Genomic DNA, 23,080 nt, shown 5'->3' with positions numbered 1-23,080 from the left:
CAAACCTAGAGTTCGGCGCGGGGCAGAGACCCCCCACCACCACGCAGGCGCGAGGGGGACACGCGCGCGCATGCGCAGGAGGCACCCGAGCGCCGGGGGCTGGACTGGAGGGAAGGGGGCGCGGCGCACGCAGCATGGCGTCCAACATCTATTTGGTTCGTCAGCGGATCAGTCGGCTCGGCCAGGTGCGGCCCGGAAAGGCACCTCCCCTTCCCTGCCCCTGCCCGCCCTCTCCTCCCGCGGCCGCCCCTCTCTGTCTCCGCCCCAGCGCCTCGGCGAGCGGCTCAACCGCCACCGCCCCGCCCCGCCCCGCCCCGCGGCCTCCCAGGCCCGCCCTCAGGAGCCCGCCCCGCCTGCCTTTCTGCGCGGCCGTGCTGCTTGTTCTCGTCGGTCCCCCTCCTCCTCCGCCCCGCCGTTCTGACTCTCTTTCCCTCCTTCCCTCAGAGGATGTCCTCCTTCCAGCTCAACCTCAATCCGCTCAAGGAGCCGCTCGGCTTCATCAAGGTCCTCGAGTGGGTGAGTGCAGCCCGCACCGCGAGGCCGGGAATCGCGCCCCCGCGCACGCTCCCGTTCCCGCTCCGGCTCCAGCTCCCACTCCAGCCCCGCCGGCGCCCTCGGCTGGGAGGCGAGGGGGCCCAGAAGCCGCCTTCGCCCCCGGGACGGGACTGGACTGGACGCGAGGGGAGGGAACGGGAGGCCGCGGCCTGGGCCCGCGCGGGGCGGGGACGCCGCGGTCCGCGTCGAATCACGAGTCCCTCGGCTGCCTCGGTCCCGGGCGGAGCCGCCCCCCCCCCCCCCAACACCGAAGTTCACCTCCGGGTGTCCCCCGGGGAGTGGGAGTTCGAATTTCTCTTTGGCTTTACTGCTTTCCGCAAGGGAAGAGAAAACTTCCTGTTGCGGTCTAACCGAAACCCGTCGGGCTGGAGTCGCGCCCCGGCCGGGGCTGCCTCTGCGCTTCGGGTAGAAAGGGCCACCCGGTGCACAGAGGGGCTGGCTTGAGGCCGCGCTCGAGCCGTCGAAAGCTGGTGTGCCTTCTCGAAGTGATTTGACGAGCTCTCGGTTCTTAATTTGCTTCCAAGTTAAAAATGGATGAAGATAAACTGTGGGTCAGGGAAGCGGGCGCGGATGGGGAGAGTAGCGGAGAAGGGCTTTTAACAAAACGCTTTGTTAGTCCGGTCCACTTAAACCCAAGTTCGGAATCGCCATCAAATTTGTTTTAGATACTTAGCAGCAACAACCTGCAGTCAGCTTTTAGTCCTTTCCTGGGAACACTCTCAATCATTAACATCAAAGGAGATTTATTACTTCGACCTTGGTAATGATCAGTCACTTTAGAGGAGTTAGTGAATACACCCGTCACTGCATACTGCCTTCAGATTTCGTGGCCTACCTAGTACGTATTCCAGTGCTGGTTTTCAGGCCCGTATTAATATGAGCCTGGCGTCGGTCCAGTGTGCAGGCATGTTGTTTTATAGCTAGCAACATTTACATCCTTAACTCTCAACCCCCCGTATTTTAGTGATAAATTGGCGAAGAGTAAGAACTTAACGATTTTCTGTTTTCAGTAACCTGCTGAGGATCTTTTTTAAACAAAACCTAAAATTCTCTAATGGGTAGTCAATGTCACGTCCTACCTTCACCCAGAGTTTCCTACCTTCCCTCAAAGTTTTACTTGGTATTTTCTGAAAACTGAAATAGTGCTAACTTCACACAAATATTTACTTTAAAGACATAAATGTATATATTTAGGGTTCTGTAAAGCTAGGTCCATATTTAAATATAAAGAAAATTATTGAGTATATAAAAATTTTAAGTTGCACGAGGAAAGTCACATTTAACTGGGCTAATGAAATACAAAGTTTAAGATTAAACCTTTTAGTTTAATCTCATTGAGGATTATAGTTTATAATTAATTTAAAATTACATTTAAATGAAGAGGCAGTTTATATTTGTGCTTATTATTTGTCAGTTTTTTAAAAAGTAGACGACTTTTTTCCTTAATATTTTAAAACACTAGTAAGTTCATTAGTGACCATAAATCTGATGTATTTTGAAAAATATCCTTTTTAAGCTTCTTAAGGAAATATTGCTTCCCCCTTGAACAACTTACTGCACAGGTGAGAACCTTTTATGAAAAGACTATTCATTGTTAATGGTGTAGAGAATGTTTAACAAATCTTTGATTATATATTATATACCAGTGCTATGCTAAGCGCTAGTACACAAATGTGAATAAAACTTGGTCTTTTCCTTATGACCTATTAAGAAAGAAAGACATGGAAACAAATATGAATATGCCATATTGCAAATACTGTAATAAAGATATAGGCAAAGTGCAGTAGGTTAAAGGAAGGAGAAATCAGTTGACTGGAGGTGCTACAGAGGATTTCATAGATGAAAGAACACTTGAAGGGTAAGTACTTGGTCACTTGGGGAATCGCTGGGGAGTGGCTTTCGAAGCAAAGAGAATCTTACGTTCAGTGGTGTGACAAGGTGAAGCAGCATAGCCCTGTTTGAGAACTTAAAGTAATTGGGGTTGACTGGAACATATCTAGGAGGGAGGGTGTGGTTTGAGATGATTCTGAAAGGTTTCAAAGGGCTTGCAGAATAGTTTGGAGTTTATCCTATGGGCCAATAGTTCTTAACCTTTTGGGGTTAACCTTTGATAATGTGGGCCTTTTCCTTAGGAAAATGCGTGTATGTGGGTACAGAATAAACAAGTGAATAATATAATTAGATTTGCCTTTTAGAAATTTTTATTTTGTCAGCAGTAGGAAATGGATTGGAAAGGAAAGGTCATAATTGAAGGAAGAGAGATGTGTCACTTGAGAAATTATGAGGGCCTAAAATTAATTGCAGTGGGACTAGAAAAGAGAGGTTTAGAAATTAGACTATATTTGGAGGACAAAGAAAAGGGAGAGCTCTAAGATGACTGCCATATTTCTGACTTAGATTGGTAGTGGCACCTCTGTCCAAGACAGATCACTACGGAAAAGAAGCAACTTTTGGTGGAAGGTCAGTAAGGTTTTGGATGTATTAACGTTTGTGGTCTCTTTAGACCATGTAAGTGGAGGTATCCTGTAGGCAGATATATGGTTCTAGACTTTAAAAAGTAAGTATGGGCTGGAGATGTAGCACATACCTGCCAACAGAGGAAAAAAGGAATGATTAGGAAGATGGAGAGAAATAACTTCTTGACATCACTATTAGAGATATTTCATGAAAAGAGTACTTAGCAATATCAGGTGCAATAGATTAAGTAAAGTAAGGAGTCAAATTCATCTCTTGGTTTTGGTAATCAAGAGGCTATTGGTGGCTTTATTAAGAGCAGTTTCAGTAAAATTAGAAACCAGTAGTAGGCTGTATGGTAAGTAAGTGAAGGCAATGAGAAACCACTTTTTGACTGTGAAGGTAGGAGAGACTGGGTGATAACTCATTTTAAAAACGGGAAGGACTGTGTGTGTGGACCATAGAGAAGAGGCTTGTGAATAGAATTGTTGGAGGTTAAAACAGGCGGAAGGTGGATGAATGATAAAGTTCAGAGGAGAAAGGCCTATAGTAGGAATTTTAAAATGTGTTTTGAATGAATTGTTCAAGTTTCATAAGGTATTGATTCAGATGTATGGGGTTACCTCTAAAAATAGTCAATAAATGTTTACCAACAAGTCTTAAATCTAGATAAAGACTGCTTACTATCCATATAACTAAAAGAATAATTCCCCAAATCAGCTTATCTTTAGTAAGGTTCTAGAAGATGTTAGATTGAGACATCACCTGATAATCTGTAACTTTCAAGGCGTTATGAATCTGAAGGCCTCATAGACATGAAGGCAAGTGCCCAGTAACTATTTTTGACAGAATAAAAATAGTCATTGAAGCTGCAGCATTTCTACTTTGCTTCTAAACTGCAGCCACCATGTTTTTTATTTTGCATAGACATGCACATGTATATTTGTGTGTGTGTGTGTTTTAAAAAAATTTTTTAGTCTATTTCTGGCCCTTAGTCACAGTGCCTGGCAGTGACATTGCCTTACTTCTCTTTGTGTGATAAGTACTCGAATTTTCGTTGTACTTATTTGGGAATAGCAATACTTTACAAGGCTGTTGGGGTGATTGAGTTAGTGTGTAAATATCTGAATGATGATAATGTACTTGAACAATTCTTAGTAGGTTCTTCAGGACTGAAATGCTGTGTTTCTAGGGAGACTAGAACCAGACAGTGGATAAAATTTGAGTCCGATGTGGCTGACATACATATCTTCTAATCCTTCAAGATGACTGAGTTCTCTATTACGTATTTTAAACCTTAGAAATGATATATTGTAGGCTTTTTGTTTGTCTGCCTGTTTTCCTGCCTTTAGCAGCCTGTCAAGGTAACAGGATAAAGTGTACATAAGAATAGATGCCCCGTGTGTAGTAATTGAACACAGAAGTGAGGGCAAAGATCAGTTTTATCAAAGTTGCTTTTTCAATTTCATATTTCTCTGGTAAACTTTAATTTGGTTCTGATTTTGTAGTCAGTTATTACTACTATTTAGGTCAAAGTTTTTCATTAAAATCATCTTGTTTTAATATTGAACTCTGTGTTTTGGACTTTGTTGCTACTTAGGGTGGACAGTGGTCAAATGTTTAGCCTTTAAAGAATCTAAGTAATATGCTTTCCTAATTACACACACACAAAATTGTGGAAGAGGTACTGTTTGGGAGTATATAAGGACTAATTAGATTAAATTTTAGAATTAATAACCATCTGAATTTTTTGTCTGTGCTAGTCAAATTTGGTCTCATTATTACAGGAGATATTTTTTGAGTGCAATATATGTGCTAGGGCTTTACCTGTATTTTCTCATTTAATTTTCTGGGGGTTGTTATCTACTTTTTACATGTTACTGTTATTATCTCCGTGTTTCTAAGGCTTAGAGAAATTGTTTTACCCAGTATCCCATGATTATGGTTACTACGTCTAGATTACTACACAAGCAGTCTGTTCTTAGTCTTTTCAGTAACTTACCTTTGTATTTCTAATTGGTCTTTTAATAAATTAATGAAAAGATTACCCAAAATTTCAAGCTTAAGAAACAAAAGCATAAGGTAACCGAAGTAATATTTTTCTTGATTGTTAGATGCATATTTATAATAAGATCTTAGGAGTTAAAAAACAAGTAGGGTTTTCTTGATTCATTTATCAAATCTGAATTTTTTTTCTGATTTCATTCTTATAACTAACAAGCAAATTCAAAAGAACCTTTAAAAACGTCACTGTGGGGTGAATTTGTATCCAGGAAAATTGATGTGAAAAACAATGAATAAGCAAACCCATAACCATTTGAGCATTAGATCTATCAATTTGTTTAAATAACAAACTTAAAGAAATATGTACTAGTTTAGATAAAATACTTAAGGTTTAGTCATCCCAAGTGGATTATAAGATTTTTCTAAACAGGTACCATATTTTATTCTAATTTTGTGGTTTATAATATAACACAGAGGAGCACCCCAGAAAATACAAATTGTTTTTTGAGTGTGGGGGATGGGGTATACGTAGACTGATGTTTGTTTCATCCATTTGCTTAATTTTTGCATTTTTAGGTTATCAGTCTGTCACACAGACTACTTTTTAGAAAACTTACCTTTCTCTTAACGCTGCCATTTGTGTTCACTTTTCCCCCCTATTATGGAAAGGGAAAAAGGATATCAAGTGACATTTTGTGCCTAGTGGGACCTCCTATATTTGTAAAGCTTGTAATAGCCTTATTGACTCACCCCTGTGCCTTTGCTCTGTTTCTTTTCTCAGTATTTACCTTAGGCATTCTTTGGGGTAGACTAGGTGGTTTTTTCATAAATAACATATGTATGTTGTCCGTGCTTTTAGAAGGCACAAACACATATTACATATACACTCACCTCACATGTACAAATAACAATCTCTGATAAAATATTAAACACAAAAATAACAGAACAATTCTCTAATGCAATGGTTCTCAAACACTTTGGTCTCAGAACCCATTTATACTCCTAAATATTGAGCACCTCAAAGAGATTTTGTTTGTGTGGGTTGTACTGATATTTACCATGCTAGAAATTTAAGCTGAGACTTTTTTTTTTTTTACTTTTGTATCGAGTCACTATTTTTTTTTAATTTTTATTTTGTATTGAAGTGTAGTTGATTTACAATGTATGTTTCAGGGGTACAGCAAAGTGATTCAGTTATACAGATACGTATATATACATGTTTTCTTTTCATATTCCTTTCCATTGTGTGTTACTACAAGAAATGAATATAGTTCCCTGTGCTATACGGTAGGTCCTTCTTGTTGCTGTAGATTTTCTTTTGATTCTTGGACCTGTGGGTTCATGTATCTCACCAAATTTGGGGACTTCCGGACCACTGGTCTTTGATATTTTTTTCCACCCTATTCTTTTCCCCCTTCTTCTTTTGACAGACTCCAAATACACGTATATTAGACAACTTGATCGTCTTTTTCAATCATTTTAAATAATTTGAATAATTTCTACTGACCTGTCTTCAGGTTGACTCTCCTGTGTTCTGCATTTCCAGCCTGCTATTTTTTTTTAACATTTTTTATTGATTTATAATCATTTTACAATGTTGTGTCAAATTCCAGTGTTCAGCACAATTTTTCAGTCATTCATGGACATATACACACTCATTGTCACATTTTTTTCTCTGTGATTTATCATAACATGTTGTGTATATTTCCCTGTGCTATACAGGGTAATCTTGTTTATCTATTCTACAATTTTGAAATCCCAGTCTATCCCTTCCCACTCTCTACCCCCCTGGTAACCACAAGTCTATATTCTCTGTCCATGAGTCTATTTCTGTCCTGTATTTATGCTTTGTTTTTGTTTGTTTGTTTGTTTTTGTTTTTGTTTTTTAGATTCGACATATGAGCGATCTCATATGGTATTTTTCTTTCTCTTTCTGGCTTACTTCACTTAGAATGACATTCTCTAGGAACATCCATGTTGCTGCAAATGGCATTATATTGTCGGTTTTTATGGCTGAGTAGTATTCCATTGTATAAATATACCACATCGTCTTTATCCAGTCACCTGTTAAGCTGAGACATTTTAAAACATTTAAACGCAACAATTGTTAATCACTTTAAACCTTGATTGCATCAGTGGCAACAAACGCTGCTGTTTTCCTTGAAGTAAAAGACTCATTTTATTTGTTTTTAAGAAAAAGATCTGATGAATATCCAAGTTTGGGTAACTATATTTTGTCTGTTACTTATTCTTTCAAGCAAAAATGGTGTTCAACAAAAGAAATGACTATTTTAGCATACAACTTAGTTGTTTAAATGCTTTCCCTGGAGGCAACCATTGTATTTTGGTATACAGTAGAAGTATTTCCACATCCTGTTTCATCATACACACAATATTAAAAGGACTCAAGGGTCAGGATTTAATAAAAATAATAATTTTTCTTCTTCATCAAAGACATTCTTAGGTAAAACGGGCTTTTCTTTTTTTTTTTTGAACTGCAGATTCATGGCAATAAAATAACAGTTTGATGCTTTTGCTGATTCTTACCCACCAGTGCTTTTTTTCAGATCAGTGCAAATGTCAGCACAGTGTAAAAAGCAAATAATATTTTAATAATATTGTGAAAATGTTTTTGACCTCATGGACTCACTGAAAGAGTCTTGGGTGCTCCCAGGGGTCCACAGACCACACATTGAGAATTACTTTTCTAATACAGGATAAACATCATTGGGGATCCATAATGGAATGAAAATATGGGTGGGAGGACTGTTCCTGGATGTGAGAAATAAATCTGGGCAAAAGCTTCAACCTGTTGTCTAGATTTATGGCTTCTATGGAGCAGAGTACTTAAAGATGTAGAGGGGGAGAAATACACCCCTTACTAAGACCTTAATCAGCCTGCTTGCTTAAAGGCCTAGATTTGTGATAACTTGAATACTCTCCTATGTTGGTAGTTCGGGGGTCCCCTTGTACAATATGGTGTTTGTGGGTAGAGGTTTAAGAGGGACCCATAGAAACAACCATAAAATTACCATCCTTCACCAAAAAAAAAAAAGAATTCTAAAAAAAATTATTTAAAAAAAAGAATAAAGGTGATAAAGATATTTTCAACATATAAAAATTAAGAGTTAGCAAAAAAACTTCCAGCTAGGAGAAGGAACTCAAGTTTACTTTTCATGATCCAAATTCTTAAAGGTTATTGAACTGTACTAGCAGGCTATTTGGAACTTTCTACGATTGTACTTTACAAGCAGAGGGAGATAATAGACTAAAATTGAAGCACTTTGACTTCACTGCTCAGTGCACAGTGGGAATAAACTGAAATATCAATATCAATAACAATGTTTTTTAAATGATTATCTTTAGTAAATGCATCAGACTTTGACTCAAAAATCAAATACCTTGGCTTTAGGCATCTAATCTGACTGATTGTAAAGGCAAACATGCTATGATAGTTCATTTTAAGAACTGAATGATCATTTGATTTAGCATGCATTTGATTTTGCACATAAGCACTCATACACACTGTACTTTTAGATCTATTTCTGCAAGGTTTCAGTTGTCTCATTTCCTCAGCTAAGCCTGGGACAGAAATTAATTTAAATAGATGACATCAGATTAATCATGAAATCATATAGCAGTGAGGACCGTACAACTAGAAACATGTAAATTAGATGAGTAGCAATGTTCCCCAGTGGAACCTCTGTGAGCTGAGCAGGTTTGGGAAGAGGAGCTAGGACTGGTACTCGGGCTGATTCTATTAGTGTGAGATTTTATGCACAAAGCCCCAGTGTGCATCTGTTATAACTTAGTTGCATATTTTACTATGTCAGTATTTTAAGGCATATTATATACACTCAAGGTAAATTTCATTCATATTTCAAATTTTTTAAATCATTATTTCAGATATTTGTCTAATACTGTTTTTTTTTTTTTGCTATCTTATGATCTGATTAAGTAGAATCCTTTTTCAGCCTGTAATGTGGCCAATGAATATAATTCCTATAGGGTGTTAATGCTTCTGTTTTCTCCTTTGGACATGAGTTTTTATATTATCATTTAGTTTCTGTGAATACATTTTTAAGCCACTGGTTCATTGTGTGAAGGTTGATTTGGTTAAAACTAGATAATTCCATAAACTCACTTAGCGAGGCACACTCACATTGTAATATATGAACTCTAAAAGTGAAAGAATAGCTGAAGGTATCACTGTCTGTCCTTCCATGTTACTTGACTCCCTTACCTTCAGGATACACAACGTACAGTACCAGCATGTGACTGACATACACCTGTATGGGTTTCAGTGGTATATTCATTTTAATAAAGTTTTTAAGTCTAAAAGTAGATATGATGTGTTTTCTATTTGTACACCAGTTAATTGAGTACTTAAGTCTATTTTAGAAAGTAATGTTTTAGAGAACCAGGCTATAATACTAAGTTCAGAATTATAAATCTCTAACTTAGTGACAGATCTTTTGTGTCTCTATTATGGGCCCGCTGGGCAGAGAGCTAAATGGAACTTGAGGCTCCCATATTGAAAATGGAACCCTTTTGACCTGAAGAGAAGTTTGTTGTCATCCTGTCCCTGGATTCTCAATAGTTACTGTACGGATGGAAGTTCATGTCAGCAGTTTGAGTCATTCTTTATGGGTTAGAGGTGGGGGGGTGCATTTCACAAGTGGAAAGGAAATATAAATCGGCATACCAGTACGCCTCATTTTAGACTAGGAGTACAAACTGAAGTGCTCATAAGAACCCCTCATAAATTAAATGAGTGAAACAAGCTGTTGGGGAGAAAAATGGTAGCATAAATTCATTGATTACTGGTAACGAACACGCATCCTGAGGGTTGTTGAGACAATAGAGCAGCAGTAGTCTGGAAAACACATACCGTAAAAGTGGCATCTGTCACTTAATTCCATGTGATTGTTGCTTTATGGGAATATGAGTCTGATGTTGCCATATCTTTAGTTTCCCCACATGCACGCAGGAAAAGCAGGAAATCCAAATTTTTTGTGCAGCATACTGATATCAAAATTTTGACAACAAATGCACATTTTTCATGAATACTGGGAAGAACACAAATATATCTGTGGGCTGAGTTTCACCAGGGGCTGCCGGTATATAACTTCTAATCTAAATCGAAATAGCAGTAGAATATAGTGAGAGGTGAGATGGTTGGATGGTTTAACCTCAGACTGTACTTCATTAAGTAAAAAGTCTATACCTTGTCCCTTTTTCCCTATAAGATAAAGACCAGAATGGCAAACGTGATATTTATTTATCCTCATAACAAAAAGACAAGCTTGAAATGATGGTTACATAAGGCTCAAAATATGGTTTTATTTTTAGATGATTGGAAATTAATTTTTTCCTTTAATTAAGCAGTTATTTAGTGAGCATTTGGTGTGTGTCAGGCCTTTTGCTGGGTAGGCACTGAAAATCCTAAATAAGAGCAAATGCAAAGATACAGCAGTCTGCCAAGGGAGAGGCAAAGGCAGTAGTCTTAAAAGCGGTAAGCTGTAGTACAGTATGCTCTTTATTTACTAGTTTTTGTATGAAGTGGGAAACTGGTTTTTATTGTTTTTGTTTTCTTGGATTTTTTTTAGTAAGGCAAGATACATAAGAAAAATACCTATAATAGAGGTAATGAACTCAAGTCTATGGCAGCCCAGGACACAATAGTTCTACTGCAAGGAATTGGGCAGGGCCTTAAAGGATGAGCTTGTTAGAGAACTGGGTTGGGGGCAGAAGGGGAAAATCCTGGCAGAATAAAAATATACATCTAAGACATAAATACATGGTATGTTTTCAGGAACAGTAAATAGCACATGTAACAATCATACAAGACCTGGCAGGGAGTATAGGGTACATAAATCTAGAAAGATAAAGTTGAGGCTACCTCAGCCCTGCCACTTGTGCTAAGTTAAGAAGTTTGGGCTTAGAAAAAAATTTGTTTTCTTAAATTTAGATCTGGAAAGCCATTGATGATAGCCCTTTAAACAGAGGAGTAACATGACCAGATTTTTATTTCAGATCAGTGTGATATGACCTAAATTGCTCTAATAGAAACACAGTGCAAACTACAAATGCAAGCCAACAGTAACATATTATTGATGAGCTATTTTGCATTTTTTTCATACTAAATCTTCATAATCCACTGTATATTTTACACTTACAGCCATCTCAGTTGAGACTAGCCATTTTTAAAGTGCCGTGTGTGGCTTGTGGCACCTTACTGGACACTGCAGCTCCAGAGCTCACAGTATAAAAGAAAAATGGTCTTGAGAATGAGTTCAGAAGTGAAAAGGAAGAATCTGTTGGGTTAGTCCCAGGGAAAAATGGTGAGGACCTGAACAAAGGTAGTGGCAGGAGTGATGTAGACAAGTAAACAGAGCTTTTAAAAGAATGGCATCATACCCTGTGCAGTCTTACACAACTTTATTTTCACTCAGCATTGGTTTCTACAATTCATCCATGTTGACATGGGTAGCTATAGTTTGTACATCTTTATTGCTATTTAACTTCCCATTGTAAGTACTGTATACTGCTGTATTTTATCCATTTTCCTGTTGCTTCTCCCCTCCACATATTTTGGTATCATAAACAATGTCTCTGTGAACTTTCTTGTGCATGTCTTATAGTGTAAATAAATGAGCAAGAGTCTCTCTTAGGTCTATATACTAGTAGATAGTAGTCCTTTGTGACATTATTGCAAATACTTTCTCCTAGTTTATAGCTTCTTTTACATTCAAAAGTTGATTTTTGATTAAAAAAAACCTTTTCCTATAGTTGAATTTAGTAATCTTTTATGGTTAAGCTGGGTTTTTGTTTTTGTTTCTGTTTTTTACTTATAAGAAATTCTTCCCTTCTCTATGATCACAAATCATCTTTTATATTGTCTTTAAAGTTTTTTAAAGACTCACTTTTCACATTTAAGTCTTTAGTCCATCTGGACCGTTTATTGAACAATCCTTCCTTGTATTAGTTATCGATTTCAATATAACAAGTTACCCTAAGCTTAGCACTTAAAGCTACAGACATTTTATTATCTCAGTTTCTGTGGGTCAGGAATCTGGGAGTGGCTTAGCTGAGTAGTTCAGCTCAGCGTCTCCTTTGAGGTTGCATTCAAGCTATTGGCTTGGGTTGCAGTCATCTCAAGCCCCTCTCCAGTTCACTCACATGGCTGTTGGCAAGCCTCAGGTGATATACTTTCAAGGTCCCTCACAGGGTTGCTGCTAGTCCTTGTTTCCTCACCACATGAGCCTGTAAGTTGCCTTAGTATCCTCTGAAGATGGCAGATGGCTTCCCTCAGAGCTGGTGATTCAAGAGAGTGAGAAAGGAAGAAAGAAGTTGTAGTCTCTTTATTACCTAATCCCAGAAAGGACATCCCATTCCTTCCATATATATTCTCTTCACTAGGATCAAGTCACTATGTCCAGTCCACACTTAAGGGGAGAAAAATTAATCTTAACCCATAAGAGGAGGAGTATCAAAGAGTTTGTGGACATCTTTAAAAACCACCACTCTCCTTTCCTTAGTGACCTACAGTGGCCAGCTCTGTTAGGTATAATTTGTCTTTACCCACAAGTCTCTTTCTGGCCTCTTTAATGTGTTTCATTGGTTCAATTTGTATATCCTGTTTCATTTTTCTAATCCTAAATGTGAGTGTATGTCCAAGACTCCTTTCCTAGCCTTCTGCTTTCACTCTGCATTCATGCACATTTATGCTGGGAGAGTAACCATTCCTCTTTCTTTATGAACTCTTAATTGAAGATTCCAAACTATGTGTTGGACATTGTATCAGACTCTTCGTATCTATAACCAGATTACTTTTCGTATATCTCTTCTTCATGGAAAAAAAAAATCCCTGGGTAGCTGTGATCCTGATTATGGCCCGATTCAAAGCCCTGCAGTAATCCATGGGATGCATTATATCAGAATTCAACAGTAGAGGCTATGATTTTTAGACCCACACTGGATTTTACCTACTTGCTAGACATATGTGACCTTGAGCAAAACAAAGACCCTGAGCCCTTTGAGTTTACATTGAGTTTACAGTGGACAAATAATTAAGTACTGTCAGGCACTGATACTTACAATGGAGGAGAAATAGAGTAGTATAAATAAAGAGAATAGGTAGTGTAGGGGGTGGGGCACTGTTAATTTAACTTAGTGTAGTTAGGGAAAGGCCTAGCCTCTAATAAGGTCATTGATTTTTATTTGGAGAAAACTCAGAAGCCATTAGACAGTTTTGAGCAGAGAATAAAGTTTTCTGCCTTATATTTTTAAAAGATGACCCTGACTGATGTGTGGATAGTAGACTGAAGCAGGAGTAGGGACAGAAGCAGGAGGATCAGTTTAGAAGGCTGTTAGCATGTAATTCAGGCAAGAGCAAATGGTAGTTTAGATCTGGATGTGATGGTGGTGATAAAAAGTGATCACATTCCAGATGTATTTTTTAAATAGAGCCATCAGCATTTGCTGAAGGATTGAGCTCTTGGTCACTACACTGTATCTGTTTTTTGTTTGTTTGTTTTGTAGAAATTTAGAAGATAAACATAGAAAAAGGAATTACCTTTTATCATCTCTTCAGAGGTGACGTTACCACTGTTAGAATTTTGATGCATAACCTTTCTGGTTTTTGTTGTGTGTGTATGCGTAGATGTAGACTCATGAACAATACATTGTTTAAACTATATGTAAAGAACCTTTTTCTCTATCATTAGATTTCCCCCAACATTTTAACAACTGTATAATGATCTCTTGTGTGAATGAATTACAGTTTATTTGATTCCCTGTCAATATTTAGGATGCTTTCAGTTTTTTTCCTGTATGAGTAGCATTTGAGAGAGCGTCATTATGTTTTTTAAGCATATGTATGATTAGAAAAACAAGTTTCCAACTACTTTTTTGAGATCTGGAAATACTCACACATGAGACCTTATAAACTCATGAAATAATAACTCTTTGCTTGCAATCTCTTGGCTTTATTTACCCTCTGGTTCCAAATAAAATACCTCCAATTCACCCTGTTTTCATTTTGATACTAGTAAATAAGACTTCCTCTGAATTTCACACTAGTATTTAGTTACTGGAGTATGAGCAAATGAATTGTTACATGGGCTGGGATACTAATTTCTATGTTATACTCAAGGGAGAATAAAATCACATTTGTTAAGAGTTGCAAATAAGTTTTTAAATGTTTTTCACCATCTTAACTTGTAATTAAGAATTCTCAGAATGTTAGTGAGCCAATTTTTAATAATCAGTATATATAAGATTTTAGTGACCTACGTTTTGGGTACAGTAATGCTTCCTTTTTTTTCTCTCTCTCTTTTTTTTTTTTTTTAAGATTGCTTCTATCTTTTCTTTTGCCACCTGCGGAGGTTTTAAGGGCAAAACAGAAATTCAGGTGACTTGTCCTTCAAGTACTGACAATAAAACAGTTACAGCTACTTTTGGTTATCCATTCAGGTGAGTTATTTGTTTGTTCTTATGGTTTAACAACTCTTTTAACTTCCAACAACTTACTGATCTTGGTGGGGAAAAAGTTTTTAATTGCATGCTCATTTGTAGTTAGTGATCTTTGCTACTGAAAGTGTGGTACGTGGACTAGTGCCTGTCTGCAAACTATTTTCCTGGTCTGTGATGAAATAAATACAGAAAATAACAGTAAGCATTTAGGAACTTTTATACGGCATTGCCTTGACACTTCTATTTTGTCATCTCACAGTGGATTGGATATTTCAAAACAAGACAAAGACTGCTCTGTTACCTTAGTTTGAGAAGTCATGTTGCAGGAGCAAATACAACTTACGAAAAATCCAAATTTCACATGTTTGCAATTATTAAATAATGTGCATTATAAGCTTTAAGACATGTATTTATATAAAGTGAAGAGTTCCTATGTTTCTTTCGCTAGCATAAAACTTTATTTTCTGACTCTTAAACTAAAATGAATATTTTCTTTGTGAGTTCTTCTGTTTGACTTAAGTATTCATTGAAAAGTTTATTGAATATGTCCTGTATGGAAGCCAAGGGGTGAATCTTCTTCTGCTTACAACTGCTTACCTGACCTCTCTAGCACTCAATTTTTCTGTCCAGTAAATTTAAACCTTTTAAGGTTGTTTTGATGATTAAATAAAATCTTACATTAAAGGTATGTCACATAGTAAGTGCTTTGTAATCAACCATTGTCTCTCCATCTCCTGATCCTTCTCTTACGAAGTTCCTGTATAAGGAACTGTTACAGCATTTTTAGTGGTAAGTGCCTTTGTGATTTATGGATAGGGAAAATTAAAAACATTGTATGGTTAGCAGTTAATTAATCCAGAGTTAAAATGTGAATCATTTTAATTGACTCTCCTGGTGTTACTCACATAGACTCTGGCTCCTAGAATGGAATATCATGTCTCAAATTGTAAACCATTTTGTAACAGCACTCTTAATCTTACTAAGTTTTTATTACAGGAAGATAGTATGTGTGTGTGAAAGTATATAATTCTGTCTGTATTCAATCTGTCATAAACCAATTACCAGGTACAATTTCTAATTTATGTATCTTTCTTATGAAAATTTTAATTGACAAATATGTGAATTTTCCTTTTTTTCCCAAAAGGAAAATGTTTTTAGTGTATCTGGGGACTATTTTTTGAAATGTCATTTTACCTATGTATTTCTGTCTCTGTTGGGAGAATCCATGTAATTCATACATTTATTTAAGTCTTTTTTTTAAATAGGTTGAATGAAGCATCATTTCAGACACCTCAAGGTGTAAATGTGTGTAATGTAGACTGGAAAAGGCATGTCCTTATCGGAGATTACTCTTCTTCTGCACAATTCTACGTTACTTTTGCCGTCTTTGTCTTCCTGTACTGCATTGCTGCTCTTCTGCTCTATATTGGTTACATGAATCTGTATCGTGATAGTCGAAAACTTCCCATGGCTGTAAGTAATCACATTGTTTTCTACAAAAATAATTCATGTAAGATAACTATACATTGTATTTGCGTTTAAATATGGATTTTCTTACACCAGAAAAAGATTTTTGGCATAAACCAGTTTCAGCATATTTTGACCTGTGTATTCCATGAAGTTGAGCTTGTCCTTGTCCTATTTAGCCCAGTTCTTTTATCCTGTTTGCAGCACTTTGTCTGTACTCCCTAGAGTTACAGAGGTTTGTTTGTTTCTAACTGTTTTAACCTAGAAAGAACTCAGACATATGATAGAGCATATTAGATTGCAAGTAGCAGAGAAATTAAGTAGAAATTAATGCCTTTAATTTGAGAATTGCTGGCCATGTTAGTCATCTCGTATCTATGTTCTTATTTCTTACCTTTTTTCTCTTTTCTCAGAGAAGACCCCCTTTATGCCTTTGCAAGGTCATCTTAATCAGGAATCAGCAAACTAGGGTCAACAGGCCAAATCTGGCTCATGGTATTGTTCTGTTTTGTTTAAATAAAGGTGTTTTTTTGGAACAGAGCCATACCTGATTATTTACATACTGTTTATGGTTGCTTTCATGCTGTAGTGACAGAGCTAAGTAGTTGTGACAAAGATCAAAAATAATGTTTCAGGCCCTTTCAGGAAAAATTTGCTGACTCCTGGTCTATATTCTTAAATGCTTTAGTTTAAAATCTGACTCAGGTAATTCTTTAAAAATTATAGAATTCATCATTGGTGATATTCTTGAGCTAATTTTGAATCTTTGAGATGGCAACAAAGGATTTGAATTGAAGTCCTTTCTTGGCTTCAGAGTCTACTGAGCTAGAAATGAAAATAATCTCTGAGATTTAGTTAGTAAACTCTGCCCTGGATTATAAGTGGCAAATTGAAAGATAAACTGTGATTTTAAATTGGACCTTTACAACAAAAGAATAACTACAAAGCCAGTATTAGTGTTGCTGATTTGAAGGGACAATAGAGGTGTTTTCCTGATACTGGTCATTTATATCTTGAGAAAACAGTGACCACTGGTGTCTGCTTACTATATTTGTGAAGTTGCTTTAAAGGGAAGGCCAAATTATTAAATAAGATAACAGGTTTTATTTATTTCCTTATTTATCTTTAATTTTTGCTGCCTGGATTGTAAGAATGCATATGGTAAGTAAGTAATAAAACAATCTTTTATCATTCTTATATATTTCATTTCATGTATTAAGAAATTCTCAAACCTGACATTTTCATAAAATATGTCTTGGTTGTTACATGCCTTTCAGAAAGATAGACATTGACTATTTTAATTTGCAGTGATTAATCAGTAGAAATTATGTATTAGGAATCTATAACTTCTGTAGACTTTTCAAGTCTTCTTTAAAAAGGAACTGTGGTGATTACATAGATAATATATTTATATTTTATTAAAATTCTTTATAGTTTATATTCTAAATGAAGACATTTCTTGCAATTTTGTCATTCCCAACAAATTTTTAGGTTAAATCTAGCAATGAGCCTTTTAATTCTCATATTTTTAAAGTAAGCTTGAGAAAAATATGAGACTTTTTAAAGCAGCATTCAAATCTATTTTTGTAGAGGGTTTTTCTGTCTAATAAAACTATAAAACTGATTTAGTTGTATCATTCAGAAAATCAAAAGTAATTTTCCACCTCAAAGTGATCAATTAGTAGTCATATAAAGAAATAATCTAGAATGAGTTCCTTAAGTGTTTTTTTTGTTGTTGGTACAATATATAATGGATGCTTTTTGCCTGCCAAAGTCCAGCCTTTAAATTGAATTTTGAATTCTATTTTTAATTTAATCATATAAATATAAAAAAGTTTTGGGGATACCTAAATATCAGCTATAGCCAAATATGACATTAATTTTTTAATGCTATTTGTTAATGGGGATATGCTCTTTTAGCAGTGTTAACAATTCTTTTAGGTAATTCTAGGAGCATTTCAATTGTGACATTTTAAAATCAATTTTAGTTCCCTTTTTAAGTAAATGTATCACTTTTTTGTATTAAGTAGTAGGTGATTCTAGGCCATGTGGAAAATCAGCACTATCATAAAACAAAACCGAACAAAGATAGGGTACCCAAAATCCTAAAGATCTGTTAAGAATCACATCCTAACTTATTGGTAGGACTAGAGCTGCCATAGGCAGCTGCAGTTTGTGCATTGCAGAACTCCACGTGGTACCGTCCGCATAGAACTAGAGTCCTGAGTCAGAGAGTCTTCAGAAGTTCACATTTCTCCCATCTCCCCTCACCCTAAGATTACTTCATGCATCATTTTCAGAAGAGTGCCTTCTTTTGAAATAAAAGAATGTCATGCCTTAAAGCTATCAACAAAATGGACTTAAAGAGCATAATCAGGGAAAAAAGTGTGTTTTTTAATTAGAAATTTAGAAAGAAAAAACCTAAAAATTAAGAGGATTTGAAATCTGCAGGTCAAAGCTATGAACTTTACCCAGAGAGAACTTGTTTAGCTTGTGATAATTTCATACTAATTATCAGTTCTCCAAAAGGCACTATATTTCTAACAAGTGTTTAGAAAATGTAGCATAAAGTACAGCAGAGTTCAGCAGCAAAAAAGGGAGTATTCCTACAGGGCAAAAAAAATTAAACTGTAATGTCTCTGTTCTTTTCTCTTTGATCTCCTTTTTTTTTCTTTTAAAGGACCAGTAGCAGTGGAGAAGTCAAATGCAAAGTGTAAATACACTGTATTACCATATTTGTAAAATTAGTCATTGTTTTGGTTCTCTAACACAAGTCATTTATACGATGCCATCTTGACCAGGTGGACAAGATATATATAAGCACAGTTCTTGTATCTCATAAGTGGTTGCTGGTGTTTAGTTGATGTAAATGATTAAAAGCTTATTGGCAAACGTAATTAAAAACTAAGCGGATTTATTTTAAAAACAAAACACTTCTGTGATAACCTCCAAAACCCATTTCTGAGCTTGGAGAGATTTTTTTGCTGCAGATATGTAAGAACTCAGTCTTGAACATAGAATACATAACAGTAAGAGATAAAAATTTTACATATTTCCACTTTGGTTGTTAATTAAAGGAAGACCAAACAAAGTGGGGCTTATACTTTATATTATACAAACGCATACTTTAAAAAAGTGTTATTTAGATCTTTGTAGCCAATACTAGTTGACAAAATTCTACCAGCAGAATAGACAGTTCCCCAGAAGAATAGATTTAAGGTGAATAATTTTTTTCTTTCTTCATCTAATATTCAATAAGAAACGATCCAAAATATTAAAAACTTCAGTTCTCTTCTAGGAAATGTAGTAAGTAACAAAGACTTCAGTAGAAAACTGGTCGTAACAGGGTGTCTTGAAAAAGTTTTTTGTTTTATTCTTTTCTTAATATAATGAACATTCTTAAAATTTTGTGGTCATAAGTTTAAAAAGAGACAAGTCATCCTTGATGTGTGCTTTTCACTATTTCATTATTCATATCACAGAGAATTAGATTTAACTAAAGTTAGAGTTTTGCCAGAGCAGTATGGGAAAGTAGGAGAAGGGTAAGGGGGCTGGGAGTATATGCAAGGGATTATAATGAAGGACCTTAGACTATAGAAGGAAATGAAGATCAGATTGTAGGTCTCAGTGGGGTCAAAGGGATTTTTGAGTTTGGGGTACCAAAAGGAGTGAGCTAGAAAAAGAGGTGCCATTGGGGAGGGTGTGATTAAAACAGATTACGGAAGGATACAGTTATTGGTGGTAACAGTCTAATATATGATCCTGGGAGGGGGTGGCCCAGGTAACATTGTGGTGTGGGCTGTGTAAAACTTGGATTTCTCATGTGAAAATCTTAGATTCCTAAGGCGATGACAGTCATGTTTACTACTACAGTTCAGCACTGGGCTAGTAATAGTAAACAACAGTGTTTACGATGTTGACTGTGGCTGTTTTTTATAGAATGTCATGAAGTCCATTTCTTTGTGCCATGTGTTTCAAGTGTGACCTCGGTTCCTTCAACATGGATTTAAAATATAGTATCTTTAACTGTTCATTATTAACTCATACTTATTTTTGCTTTAGGACTTTGTTGTTACTCTTATTGCCACTTTTTTGTGGTTGGTGAGCACTTCGGCCTGGGCTAAAGCTCTTACAGATATTAAAATAGCTACCGGTCACAATATTGTCCAGGAACTTGGGCCTTGTAATAATGGAGTGACGTGTCATTTTGGCTCTGTGACTAGTATGGGATCCCTAAATGTATCTGTGGTATGTATGCTGTGTTTTTTGGTTTTGGGGGATGGGGAAGGGGAGGTAATTAGGTTTTTATGTATTTAAATGAAGGTCCTGGGGATTGAACCCAGGACTTAGTGCATGCCAAGCATGCACTCTACCACTGAGCTACACCTTCCCCGCCCCATATGCAGTGTTTATAAAATACTTTATTTTACTTACTAGAAAATCCTTACTGGTAGTTTAAGAAAACAATGGTTTTTAATAAATCTCTGGATGAGTATATTGGTTTTATTTTTATCAAGCTTATCAGAATCCCAGTTATATTATAGTCTTTACCTTTATAACAGCAAAGAAAATTTTGTGACGAAAATTTTTACTTGTGGATAGGTTTGAGCAAGATCATGGTTGAGTCTTTCTTTTCATTAACATTGACTAGGCAAGACTGACCTGAAAGGCACTACCGATAGTCACTAATATTTATTAAGACTTGTGCTAAGGTCATTACACTCATAACTTATTTAAGTTATCCAACAATCCTAAGAGGAATGTGGGAAGTGGTATTACTATCTTCATTTTACAACTGGGAAAAAGTATAGCTCATATGTTAAATCACCCAAGATGACACAGCTAGTGAATTGGCAAAGCCAGGGTTTGAACCACATCTGACATTAGAGCCCCTCCTCTAATCTGATTCGCTCTGGCTCTGTGGAAGTAATACTTTTATAGTTTCTTAAATAATCTTAAAAATTTTGTCTATATAAATTTAAGTAGTATTTTGTCTGATTTTTTTCTAAAGTACTATTATATACTAATATATGAATTATTGAATGTATTATTAATATACTGAGGGTATTATGTTTCAGGAGGTCTCATGTCTTTAAAAGAAAATGTTTTTCCAATGGATAAATTTAGTCTTTCCCTATAAAGCAATTTGGCCAAACTTCTGTTTTATAACTTTGTAATTTAAGTGTTTTTATGCATATATATTGACAGTGATCTGAGATGGACAGTTTCAGAAATGTTGTTTTTATGGCCAAATGTACAAAAAGAAAGCTGTTGGCCATCAGTAATGTGATAGTACTCTCAAGCTTTTTAATCTCATTCTTACCTCCTAAGTCGCTGTTATTCTTATATTTATTTAAAAAAAACTGTGAAAATACGGGAGCTTCAGTTTATTCATCTCTGAGGCTTTTCATCTTGTCAGATTTACACCTAGGAAGACGAATTTTTTTTAGGTTGACTAATGCAGGATGTGAGGTAAAGTTCTTCTGTGGCTCCTTTTCTCCTCTGGTTGCAGCTGTGGGAGGAAGGGAGATGGTAGTTGGGGGATAAAGTGGGGAAACGGGAGAAGATACACAGGGGACATTTATAACCATTCGAGTGGGAGAAAAGTGAAAGCCCTCCCCAAAGAAGGAATCGTGGACTCCTGCTGTTCCTCTTCACCTGGAAGCACTGAAGTCTAAGTACAAAGTAATAAAAGGAAGATTTTAGTTACTTTCCTCAAATTTAATGCCATTTTTTTGGTAGTAATGAGCGTGCAAAAATAAGATTTATTAGTCATGATTTTATATGGTACAGATTTAGTTTCCATTGGGAATAAGTCATTATATATCCAAATCTGGCATTGAAATGTGAAGTCTTCCCTTTTTTATTCCATTTTATATACAGTTTAAACTTTATATGAAACAATGGGTATATTGCCTGGAAATATTAACTACTTATAGGAAAACTAAGATAGGTATGAAATTTTAAAAAGATACTAGATTTTCTTGTTTATTTTTCTCTTTCTTAGATCTTTGGCTTTCTGAACATGATACTTTGGGGAGGAAATGCATGGTTTGTATACAAGGAGACCAGCTTACACAGTCCATCAAATACTTCTACTTCCCATAGCCAAGGAGTTGTTTCTCCTCCATCTGTAATGTAATTGAAGGGAGAAGTACACTGTATAAAATAGATATCTATACTATGACCTGTTGCCAACCTCTTGAGAAGCATTTTTCATTTCTAATAAAAGTAATGGCTTTTTTCAATAAATTGATGGGTTTTAAATTTTGCTGCTTTTTTACATAAAGCCTGTGTCTTTCCTAAAAATTTAAGATGTAAATGTATTCTTACATGTGAATTTGAAAATTCAGGGCCTATTATGAGATGATACACACACTTCTTAATGAATAGTGATTTCTTCAATAAGTTGTTTGCCTTCCAAAGTGTTTACACCTTAAGCCTTAACATATATCTTCACTCAGAAAAGAGTTATATTGTCATATCATAATAGGAGGAAAATCTCTATTGGAATATACACTACTGTAAGTTTGTACAGATCATATTCCTAAGACCTCTTTTTGTTTAGGAAAGCCTTGATTACATAAATCATATTTAGAAAAAACATTTAGTTCACAGTTTATATCTGAACATTGTTTATATGTTACAAAAAATTTTTAATTACAAAGACTGCATGTATGTTTTATTTGTTTTTCTGAATGAGCTACAGTACTTGATAGGTGTACTAAAATTGTTTTGGGAGTGGAGTTTAGAAATTTCTAATAGATGTATAGTTAATTTAGTAATTCTCTTGCATTAGGTGTAAGCTTCCATTATGCTGGTTATTTAATAGATTTGCTATATAAGTAGAACATGGTTCAACTAGATATTTTGATATGTACGGGCATTACTCTTGGTGAGATTTGTTTGCTCTCCTTTGTTGCTCACACTACTTCAGTACAGGCTGAGATCTAGCTCCAGGCGAGTAGAGTAAAATAATCTACCTTTTTTTTTTGGAGTCTCCATTCATAGGGTTAAAAAAATTAAGATTGCCTTTTACTTTGGAAACATTTAACATTTAGATTCAATGAAGTTGCTATTTTGAGTTTGGCATTGATATTGTGAAAATGAGTGCGATTATTTC

General features: G+C 36.0%; 1 protein-coding gene across 1 annotated transcript; it reads left to right on the top strand.

The window, feature by feature from the left end:
- The first annotated feature begins 77 nt into the window (after nt 1–77).
- SYPL1 (synaptophysin like 1) lies at nt 78–22,209 on the top strand. The gene is made up of 6 exons (XM_072965210.1): nt 78–185; nt 445–516; nt 14,369–14,490; nt 15,756–15,963; nt 20,020–20,205; nt 21,965–22,209. The coding sequence occupies exons 1-6, from the start codon at nt 135–137 to the stop codon at nt 22,097–22,099; spliced, it is 774 nt and encodes a 257-aa protein (XP_072821311.1). The 5' UTR covers nt 78–134; the 3' UTR covers nt 22,100–22,209.
- The last annotated feature ends 871 nt before the right edge of the window (nt 22,210–23,080 follow it).

Source organism: Vicugna pacos, chromosome 7, assembly GCF_048564905.1.
Source record: "Vicugna pacos chromosome 7, VicPac4, whole genome shotgun sequence".
Classification (NCBI taxonomy): domain Eukaryota; kingdom Metazoa; phylum Chordata; class Mammalia; order Artiodactyla; family Camelidae; genus Vicugna; species Vicugna pacos.
This window is presented reverse-complemented; position numbering and strand designations above follow the sequence as displayed.

Excerpts from the sequence above, each read along its gene's own strand:
- SYPL1 (XM_072965210.1), top strand. The coding sequence starts at position 135 with ATGGCGTCCAACATCTATTTGGTTCGTCAGCGGATCAGTCGGCTCGGC. Across the intron at positions 186-444 it reads GGATCAGTCGGCTCGGCCAG|AGGATGTCCTCCTTCCAGCT; the intron begins GTGCGGCCCGGA and ends TCCTTCCCTCAG. Across the intron at positions 517-14,368 it reads TCATCAAGGTCCTCGAGTGG|ATTGCTTCTATCTTTTCTTT; the intron begins GTGAGTGCAGCC and ends TTTTTTTTTAAG.